Source organism: Setaria viridis, chromosome 9 (genome assembly GCF_005286985.2).
Source record: "Setaria viridis chromosome 9, Setaria_viridis_v4.0, whole genome shotgun sequence".
NCBI lineage: Eukaryota > Viridiplantae > Streptophyta > Magnoliopsida > Poales > Poaceae > Setaria > Setaria viridis.
In genome coordinates this window covers 42,890,807-42,900,790 of record NC_048271.2, presented here as the reverse complement: position 1 = coordinate 42,900,790, position 9,984 = coordinate 42,890,807, and the positions used below count along the sequence as shown (strand labels likewise).

At 42.3% G+C, this 9,984-nt stretch overlaps 2 protein-coding genes across 2 annotated transcripts; both read right to left on the bottom strand.

Annotated features, from left to right (window-relative positions):
• Positions 1 to 1,282: 1,282 nt before the first annotated feature.
• Positions 1,283 to 5,397, bottom strand: LOC117838469 (transmembrane emp24 domain-containing protein p24delta9). The gene is made up of 3 exons (XM_034718511.2): positions 3,705 to 5,397; positions 1,800 to 1,876; positions 1,283 to 1,696 (listed from the first exon to the last, which is right to left on the bottom strand). The coding sequence occupies exons 1-3, from the start codon at positions 4,170 to 4,172 to the stop codon at positions 1,552 to 1,554; spliced, it is 690 nt and encodes a 229-aa protein (XP_034574402.1). The 5' UTR covers positions 4,173 to 5,397; the 3' UTR covers positions 1,283 to 1,551.
• Positions 5,398 to 5,544: 147 nt separating this feature from the next.
• On the bottom strand, positions 5,545 to 9,331 carry LOC117838468 (cystathionine gamma-synthase 1, chloroplastic). The gene is made up of 11 exons (XM_034718510.2): positions 8,884 to 9,331; positions 8,650 to 8,753; positions 8,475 to 8,548; positions 8,207 to 8,375; positions 7,478 to 7,537; positions 7,197 to 7,400; positions 7,026 to 7,112; positions 6,381 to 6,488; positions 6,195 to 6,290; positions 5,990 to 6,108; positions 5,545 to 5,905 (listed from the first exon to the last, which is right to left on the bottom strand). The coding sequence occupies exons 1-11, from the start codon at positions 9,275 to 9,277 to the stop codon at positions 5,785 to 5,787; spliced, it is 1,536 nt and encodes a 511-aa protein (XP_034574401.1). The 5' UTR covers positions 9,278 to 9,331; the 3' UTR covers positions 5,545 to 5,784.
• Positions 9,332 to 9,984: the final 653 nt, after the last annotated feature.

Here is a 9,984-nt window from a genome sequence, read left to right as displayed (position 1 = left end):
TCAACACTTCCTTTCCTCAATTTTGTATGATATAGTGTAATTCAGTTTTTATTTTGCCCGTAGCAACACAGGCATATGATCCTAATGCTGAGTATAATATAATGGTCAAACATGACTGTTGTCATTTTGCGACTGTTTTGTCCTCTCATGCAATTTTCAGGCGCGGTGGACCCATCAACGTTGCTGTCTGTAATAAGATCAGAAATATGCAACCTTTCAACATCAGGCTTCCTTTCATTCACATTGGCTCTCCGCCTGCAATGGTTCCCTTCATCCCTTGGATTTCAAAAGTACTCCAAAACGAGCATATACAGGCCGTGTTAAAACCAAACCAGATTAGCCAATGCAATGCTCATGCTCTGCCTTAAAACCATTGCGCCTAGCGTATTCCAGCTAATCTAGTGTCTTTTTTTCAGTATGGCATGTGCTTCCGCGTGAGGCGATATAATAATATTCGTTCTAGCAGGTTGCAAGGATCAATTGGTGACGTGACGTTCCTTCAACGTTGTCTACGTTAGTTTCTTTTGTTACTCCCCATCCTAAATTAATATTCATTTTAATTCTTCTTTGTATATAGCTTTTGCTACGTATCTAGATATAATATATATCTAGGTGCATAGCAAAAGCTACGTACCTAGAAAACTCAAAACGAATACTAATTTAGATTTTTCTTGGTACATAGCTTTTACTACGTATCTAGACATAATATATATCTAGGTGTATAGCAAAAGTTACGTACCTAGAAAACTCAAAACAAATACTAATTTGGGACGGAGGGTTTGAGATGCAATTTTTTAATAATCGAGGAGCCAACTCGGTTGTACTGCCATTTGGTTATGTTTGGGGATCCCCACATGATCTGGAACCAAACTCTTATTATTTCTATTGCTCAAAATGAGCTTTTCCGTTAAAAAATGAAAAGCGAGTGAGAAAGCGAGGCGCCTGGGTTTTGTAACTGCAGGCAAAGCGAATATGAAACACGTGATTACAAAAAAAAAAAGGTTCAGTGGCTCACCTTTTCCCTTTTCATCAGGCCGCTGAAACAGATAGGATAATCTGGTCTAACCGCGTCCGCCTCGCACGGTTAACTCGCGTCCAAAGCCTGGTAAGTGAGCATAAATAATTCAGTAGTATGAGGCACGAGCATCAGTATCGATCGGAAGGTTGCGTTTGCTTCCTAACAGGAATTCAGGATCCAGGTTTTGATGCACATGCACTTGACCAAGATAGATGATGCTCTCTTTTGTTGATGGACCTGGTTGGGCCAGAACATCACACAACATTTTGACAGAAGCCCAAAAAATAACTTATTATGAGGGAGAAACATTGTTCACGAACAAAAAAGTAAAGGAAAAGAAAAGAAAAACAAAACCTGACGTCTGCATTGAGCTTTACATCTATTTCATTTGGCCTAGGAAAATAGAAGGCAGTATTTCTCAGCTGTACTAGCATCTTTGTTCCTCTTGAGGAAATTTTTTGGCCTCTAAAAATAGTAGGGAGGTTAACACAAAACATGTGCCTAAATGCTACGAGGTTATAAAAAGAATGAAATCATAGAAGCTTCTTTCTCTCGAAGAAATTCTTCAGATGCCACAACTGCAACCCTGCCACTGATAGGCAGATGGCGAGTGAAAGGAAACCGAGCCAAGCCATTCTTGAGTTCGTTCTCCGATTCAATTCCTGCATTTCTTCTTCCCTGAAACAATGACACGTCAGTAACATGATATGAATATAAGATGTGCTGAATTTCACCCAAAAAAAGAAGAAGAGCAGTTTTGTTTCTCAGGTAGATTGCATACCGTTCACGAAGGTAAAACATTTCTTCATGGATGGATTTGATGGTATCATCCAGTTTCCTGAGCTCTAGCTCCATCATCTACAACAAATCATGGGAGATTAGATAAATAGTTAACAAACTTTTATTCGTGACAAATGTTCGGCACTTGCAGCTGTGCGGGTGATTTGAGTAGCTGCTTTAAAATATCATTTTATACTTTATCAACTTAAATATTAAAGTTCTATCATGAAGATAGTGCAAAGTGAAATAAGTCTTTACAAGCTGGAGTAACAATCTACCCTATAATTGTCAATTCGATCATAAATATAATGTAAATTTTTGTATCCCCGTAACACTATCAACAAAGAACAATGAAAATATTGTAATAGACTCATTACAAGGTGCTACAATTACCAGCTAGATAACATATTAGTATGGAATCGAAAAGCTTGTAGTGCTTTATTGTATTGTGGTAACAAATACAAATACTTTGTTAAAGCTGCATTTACTTCGAAATTTTAACTCGTGTTGCCAACTCCATCATTAGCATTATCCTTTGCAAAAATATTTTAAAAAATGCATAAAGGAATAATTTAAGCAAGTGAATTGTATAGAGATCCTCTTTCAAAATCACCCTTGTAGCCGTAAACCGTTCTTGTATTCTATTGCTCTCATATAAATGTGGCATTCTACTAGTGGAGCTCAGACAGAGAGCGATAAAAACACCCAACAGGTGGATGCATCTGCTGACCAGGGGAGGAAGCACAGTGTGTCAACAAGCTTGTAGAAAGGGGGGGAGGAGTATTTCTGACGGAAAAGCTCACGGAAAGGAAGAGGTGCTCAGCTGATGCCTGATGGAAAGAGATGGCAAGGGGGGAAGGAGTATTTCTCATAGCAGAATAATTGCTGACAACTTATCTGCTGAGTAGGATGCCGCGTTACCCAATACTGGGGTCTGGGGTGATTGTACATGTTATTGGTTTATTTGTATTGGTGTTGAAATTTGAGGGCTCAACTCAGATGGTAATTTTCCCCTTTAAATAAAGTATCTAATAACTCAACATAGTGATATACAGGAAAGACTGGTAGCTATATAGGACTACAGAAGCATGACACATTTCCTAGAACAAATTTCTGCAATCCTATGGAGCCAACACCAAACAGCTAAGAGGTTATTACTGCAAACTAAAAACAGTTAGAACAAGAACTTTACAAGCATGCAGCAGTCCAAATATGAAGTTCAAGATGAAAAAAATATTAAAAACCGTGTATGCAGAACAAGACCACTACACTTTTTGGCCAGCATGAAAACTGTAGAAAATACCTGCAATTCAGAAATATCTAAATTACAAAGCAACCTGTTATTTTTGCATCGACACAAGCACTGGACCACAGCAATTGAGTAGCTCTCTAAGCATGGATCCACTCCAAATCAAAGCAAGACAGACATAGATCTACTGCAATACGATATTTAATGAATGTACAATACGTAGTGTGGAAAATCTAAAAAATGTTTACCAATTTCTGTCACGGACTAATACAGCCAGATGGGTGATCGATTCAACTATAAATCAACCTAGAACATACTTGTGCCTATCTGAATCTAAGTATCAGTTATAACATCTGGCATCCTATTTGTTCACAAAATTATTGTCATGGAGTTGTGCTTGCACGCCAGCATAAAAGGATCCAGCTGACAAAGATCGCAATCAATCATACATTAGCCTACTAAACTCCACGTGGTCTACAGTAAGTAAAACTCTGTGAATTTATCTGAATCTGGGAGTCAATTATAACATTCTATTTGTTCAGTGTTACCCGACAAAAGTATTGCCATATCGTGGATCAATTATGCGAAAAACGAACATATCAGTAAAACTAAAAGCAAACATGCATGCTGGATCAACGAGGGGGGAGCACCACTTACTTCAACCTGCCCCTTCTTGGCGACGGCGCTCCAGTCCCTGGCGGACACGCCGCTGCGCCAGTCGAACTCGAACGCGACGGTGACGGCCGGGCGGTGGTCGGGCGCCCAGAAGCAGGCGAGGTAGTCGCCGGCCTCGGAGGCCGTGAAGGCGAAGTTGCCCGAGTGGACGTTCTCGGCGTAGTGCAGGCTGTTGCCGTAGGGCGAGGTGACCCGCAGCGAGATGCGGTGCGAGTCCGGGAGCTGCTGATGCTGCTGCTGCGACGACGACGACGACAGGGAAGAGGTGCCGTCGTCGGGGGCCACGATGTTGTACTTGCCGACGGCCATGGTGCCGACCTTCATGTCGTCGGAGATGCACTTGGTGTGCCCCGAGTGCAGGTCGAAGCGGAGGGCGCCGGCGGGGAGCGCGGCGGCGAGGACGAGGAGGAGGAGGAGAGGCGGGAGGGACACGTCGACGCGCGCGGCCATGGCGGGTAGATCGTGGAAGCGCTTGCGCCGCGGTGTTCGATCGAGGAGGGGAACGGAAAAGAGGCGTCGAGAGTCGAGACAACGGCCAACGGACTGAGCCTCTTTTTCTTCTGTTTCTAAAAAAGTTCTTAAATTCCTTATTAAAAATTATTAAATTAAAACTCCTATGGCTTTGTTCTATTTACTACACGGACCTTGTTCTATTTACTACACAGAACCTTAAGCCAGTCTCAGTGCATAATTTCATTACACAGTTACCTAGATTGAGAACTAGTTAACTGTGCCAGATGAGTGTCATAGGAATGAAACTCATCTCTTATAAAACTCTCTCTATTAATTACCTTGCCATTGAATTTAATGACATGAAATTGTCCTGAAATTCTCCATTGAAACTGACCTTAATAATTTTTTTAGAAGATCACACGGTCATGCCCTTTATTATAAGCAAAAATGTCCAATATAAGTATCTATTTGGTAGAGTTCCATCTGAAACTGATTCTTTATAGTAGCTGATTCTTTGAGAGAACAAAAATGTCCAATATAAGTATCTATTTGGTAGAGTTCCATCTGAAACTGATTCTTTATAGGAGCTGATTCTTTGAGAGAAACGATTATGTGGCCGAAAGTGATTTTCTTTAATTCTCTAGCATAAACTCTTAAAATCAGGATGGGGAATCACTTCACAGAATTAGGAGAAGCTATTTTTTTTCAGCTCCCAGCATCTTAGTTCATTTCAGAGAATCACTTCACAGAATCAACGAAGAATAACTTCTCTCTGAAAAACTGTTTAACAGAGCTCCTACCGGAATGAGCAGAGAATCAGCTTTGAAAGCTCGGCCAGCCAAACGCTACCTAAATCTTCGTATACTCGCGTTAGTTTCGTGTGCGAACTAGCAATACGACCACATGGCACAACATAAATCAATCTAATCGTGGGTATCAAAGGAACTGTTTACTTAGTGTTTGGGGGTTGCGAATGAATCGACAAGTTCCTTTGATCAATGCAAAACTCGCCATGACAATTGACGCTGAACTTCGAGTCCTGAGCTAGCATTCTTGTTTTCCCCAGATGCAGTTGACGCTGTTTGTCATGACCATCCTTTTCTTTTCCTGAAAAATCAGCCATGAGGCTACAGGGATATCTCTGTCGTCAAATTCCCAAGCGATCCACTGGTGGCTCGTGTTTTCTCTAGCTAAACATTTCACATAGTATTATTATTCCTAGATAGTACTACCTCCATATCATAATATTGGCGTTGGTTAGTTTATTTTTGAACAAAATATAATGATATGGAGGGAATATCATTTTTATGGACTCCATGCTCTGAATTTCACACTAAACGACACCAGAAACGCCATGAGGGCACATGACTAAAGCAAACCTACATGTATATGAGGCCAATGAACTGAAATTTGACAAGAACCAAGTTCAACACTGCATCTTGCGACAACCACGAGACTACAGAGAGCTCAAATTATTGCAACGAAAGAATAAATTAAGCAAAAGGAGAAAAATTATTGGCAGTCATCGGCTCAAATATTCTCACTGATCTCTATGAAATACAGGGCAACCATGAACTGATATATTTTATTGATGTGAACAATCAAGTGCTTAGACCTTCTCAAGGGCCTGGACAAGATCATTCTTCAGATCCTCGAAATCCTCCACTCCAATGCTGAACCTGATCAGGTTGTCCTTGATGCCATAGATGTCCCTTTGCTCCTTTGAATCCCTGTTTACGAGCCACAGCTCAAGGCTTAGCAAAACGGCACAGGCATATCATTTTATTTGGATTATTTGAGCATGATATTCTTACCAGTAAGACATAATGGCTGGCTGATCAATAATGCTCTCACAGCCTCCAAAAGAAGGGGCATGATAGGGTATCTTAACAGAATCAATGAATCGCCTTGTACCATCAAAATCTCCAGCAACCTAAGCAAAGAAAGGAAATTTACAATTATACTGTCACGTTCCCAAAAAATCAAACAAGGAATATCTCATCAACGACAATAAATTACCTCAAAACTGACAACACCACCAAAGCCAGTCATTTGGGTCTTGGCAATGTGATGTTCAGGGTGACTTGGCAAGCCAGGATAGTAGACACGTGCAATCTGGGACCAAGAGATAATATCTTCAGTTAAACAGCAGAAACATGGAAGGCTACTACTATGCAGCTTGTACTATAAACAGAAAAAACAAACCTTCGGATGTTCCTCTAAAAATTGGGCCATCCGCATAGCAGTGTTATTCTGGCATTGCACACGGAGATGCAGTGTCTTCATGCCCCGAAGGATCAGGTAGGCAGCATTCTAGTATAACCAAGAAATTCAATTTTATGAACCAGAAAGCAAAACATTCAATGCTCCATAAATTATACCAGACAGATATCAGAGGCGAGATACAGTAAATTGAACAAAAAAGGGTAACAGTGGCAACAAATCTACAGACTAGGAATCTAGCAGAGCAAGCTTCTAAAGATATGGATATGGGGGTGTTACTATAAAACTTGTGAACACAAAATACAACAGCAAGTCAGCAACCAATCCATTTTGGCACATGCACTGTTTGGAAATATTTAGCAAAGTTCTAGATAAATTCACATTGCAGTGCATGGAAAATATTTTTTCCTTTTCCAGTTCAATTCACTTTATGGAAGTTTACAGAGTATTGAGTGCAGCTTGTAATACTCAGAAGGGGTAGAAGATTTTACTAAACTGAGCAGACACCTTTAAAGAGAATTGCACCATTTTCTAACCACCACAAACAGAAGCTTGTGGCTATGGAAAATCTATTGATAGTAGCCTATGAAAGCAAGATAAAATAAATGGAAACAAATCTAAACTTACTGGGTTCAGAACGCCACCAACTACATGGTGATAAATGCGAACTTTGGAAACTAACTCATCTCTGCCACTGACACATCCACCAATGACCTGAAGATTTAAAATTTTAAACACTCCATTAGTGCAAATATACACTTTTAGTGAGAGGATAGGTGGTTCAGCACATTAACTCACGTCATTGTGTCCAGCAATGTACTTTGTTGCAGAATGAATAACTAGGTCAGCACCTAAAGTTAGTGCCTTCTGATTGATAGGGGAGGCAAAAGTACTGTCAATACAAAGCAGAGCTCCCTTGCTATGGCACATGTTCGCGACAAGCTCAACATCAATGCATCTGAGAAATGGATTCGTAGGAGTCTCGGTGAAGAAAAGAGATACCTGGACATGACCATAAGGTAAGTCAGCACTTGATGATAAATAGTTGGGATAAAGGAAATGGTAATGATCACACTCACATTATTATTATCCAATGCATTTTGGAGAGCATCCATGTCAGCAGGCCTAATAACAGTCATCTGGGCACAAACAGTATCACAGAGTAAGCAAAACATGGTAACATTTTGTATACAATATAAGTCAACAAAGTGGTTCCCTTTCCACTGGTGGATAATATGACCATGTAATAAAATCTTATTGTGCTAGACTCCTAAAATCCAGGATCTTTATGCAAGCATTTCTACTTCCTTCAAAACCTTGTAGATGCCCATCTGACATTGTAGTGCAAAGGCATCTACATAGTTTGAAGTATAATGTATTCTGAACAGCTATTACAAAAGCTAGTGTTCATATGCAGTAGTTACTATACATGGGACTCCGATTGGCCTTCACTAAAGTAACTGGACTTTGCACAGACTATGGAATCATATCTACAATCATACAGATGCAGAAGCAAGTGAGCACAAGTAAAGAACAACACAAGTAAGATTGGTAATAGGATAAAAAAACGATTTTGGACTAAGATACATCAATTGCTATCAGTAATAAAGGAATAAAAAATATTACCAACAAAAGATATTGAAGAATATGAATACTCAAATAAAATAACTGGATAAAATCAAAAGCATTGCAAGTCATGTGCTCCCTTAGCAGTGACAAGTCATATTCACACGGGAAGACAGCTTTAGCAGATGCCCTGTTCTGGATCACTAAAACAAGAACTTAATTAGAGGATGGCAAAGTATTACCGAAACTCCCCGCTTAGGGAGCTCGTTTTCCATGTAAATTCTTGTCTTGCGGTAGCAATCAGTGGTGGTCACAATGTGCCCACCAGCTGGGACAAGTGCGCTGAGCATAGCCACAGCTGCATACATCCCCGACGCCACAAACACAGTGGACTCAGCTTTCTCCAGTGCGCTGCACCATCAGAACACACGACTATTAAGATTCCAAGAGAATGCAACCAACAAGGTGTCGACATTTCCACAGCCGAAGGAGCAGAGTAATAGACTTCACCTCATCTTTTTCTCCAATGCCTCTGTGGTCGGGTTCCCATACCTCCCATACTCGAAGCTAGCATGCCTCCCCTCCTAAGGAACAGAAATAGATTTTTGACATTTCCGCATCAGATCCATCGAATTCGACAGGAGCAAAGACGAATATTCCTTTAGAAAAGGGGGGTTTGTCCAACCTTGAAGTCGATTAGCTCTTGCGAGTTGTTGAACCAGTAGGCCGACGTGTTCACTACTGGCGTGGTGATCGCATCCGTGGCGATCCTTCTTCCCAGCCTCTCGCCTGTTTCGGATAAGAAAGGCAGCAAAAAGCCGCGAAGGAATCATCAAAAAGGAAACAAATGAATCATCGAAAAGAAAAGGCATAGATCCTAGATCTGGCATGGAAGAGGCGAGCTTGGAGGGCACCGTACCCGCGTGGACGGCAAGGCTGGCGTCGGAGCCGAGCAGTTTACGCTCGGCCTGTACGACGGCGGATGGCTGCGCAACCTTAGCGTTGGGGATTGCGCTGACCTCCGCCGCCGCGGAGGCGGCGACGGCGGCGGCCGATGCGGCCGCGGCGTGGGAGGAGGCCACGCCGCGGGCGCGGCCGCCGCCGCCGCCGCCGGAGTTGGGGCGGGCGGCGGGGCGGTCCGACCACGCGGCGGCGACGATCTGCGCGACGCCGATGTTGCTGCAGTTGCGGCGGGCCTTGGTGCTGAGCTGGCGCACGAAGTTTGGCGGGAAGCGGAGGATGGTGGCGGAGGAGAGGGCGCCGCCCGACTCGGTGGAGAAGACCACCTGTGGCGTGAGCGAGACGGTGGCCATGGCTGAGGAGGCGGAGCTAGGGTTTCGCTGGTGGCGCGGCGGGGGGCGGGCGGGGAGGGGCGATCGGCTCGATCGGTTGCGGCGGCTCCCGGTAGGTGACTGGGTGGCGCTCGTGAGGCCTTTCGAAATGCGGTGCGGCTTATTTGTAGTGGAGTGATGGGTTTGGTTGGTAAGAGCGTCCTGCATCGCTACATCCACCAAAGCAAAACAAATTCAACCTACTTTCACTATAGGTAAGCAAATTCGTCAACTTTATTCAGCTACTCACTTTTTCAAAAAAAAAATCAGCTACTGATACCACTAATTGCATATGAAAAAATAAACTCTCTAATTAACCATGCTTTCTAAAATTGAGTGTATCACAATTTAGTCACACGGCCAAGTTTAGCCGGAGCCCTAACCAAGCTATCAAAAATCTAGATACATGACCAAATTTAGATTTTGTGTTCGCCTGATGCCTCTAATTTTAGTATAGGATCATTTCGACTCGTGTCTTGATTTAATTCCTTGAGCCAAGTTGATCGATGGCTCACACTGTAACTAGCAAGTTGATCATCATTTGATTTTGATCTAAGAGAATCATTCACGCTTCTGATGATGTTTACTGGTGATAATATAGCACTGGTAGGTGTTGTAGCAATAAGAACCACCAGAATGACCTGGTGTAGATATGACTGCTGAACTTCACCTCATGAACATTTTTTTTT

What these genes read in the sequence shown, in the direction of transcription:
- LOC117838469 (XM_034718511.2), bottom strand. Translation starts at nt 4,172, where the DNA reads ATGGCCGCGCGCGTCGACGTGTCCCTCCCGCCTCTCCTCCTCCTCCTC. An exon ending in CCAAGAAGGGGCAGGTTGAA is followed by an intron (nt 1,877 to 3,704) that starts GTAAGTGGTGCT and finishes GATTTGTTGTAG; the next exon opens with ATGATGGAGCTAGAGCTCAG. An exon ending in ATGTTTTACCTTCGTGAACG is followed by an intron (nt 1,697 to 1,799) that starts GTATGCAATCTA and finishes TCATTGTTTCAG; the next exon opens with GGAAGAAGAAATGCAGGAAT.
- LOC117838468 (XM_034718510.2), bottom strand. Translation starts at nt 9,277, where the DNA reads ATGGCCACCGTCTCGCTCACGCCACAGGTGGTCTTCTCCACCGAGTCG. An exon ending in ACATTGCTGGACACAATGAC is followed by an intron (nt 7,113 to 7,196) that starts GTGAGTTAATGT and finishes TTAAATCTTCAG; the next exon opens with GTCATTGGTGGATGTGTCAG. An exon ending in CCAGCCATTATGTCTTACTG is followed by an intron (nt 5,906 to 5,989) that starts GTAAGAATATCA and finishes GCTCGTAAACAG; the next exon opens with GGATTCAAAGGAGCAAAGGG.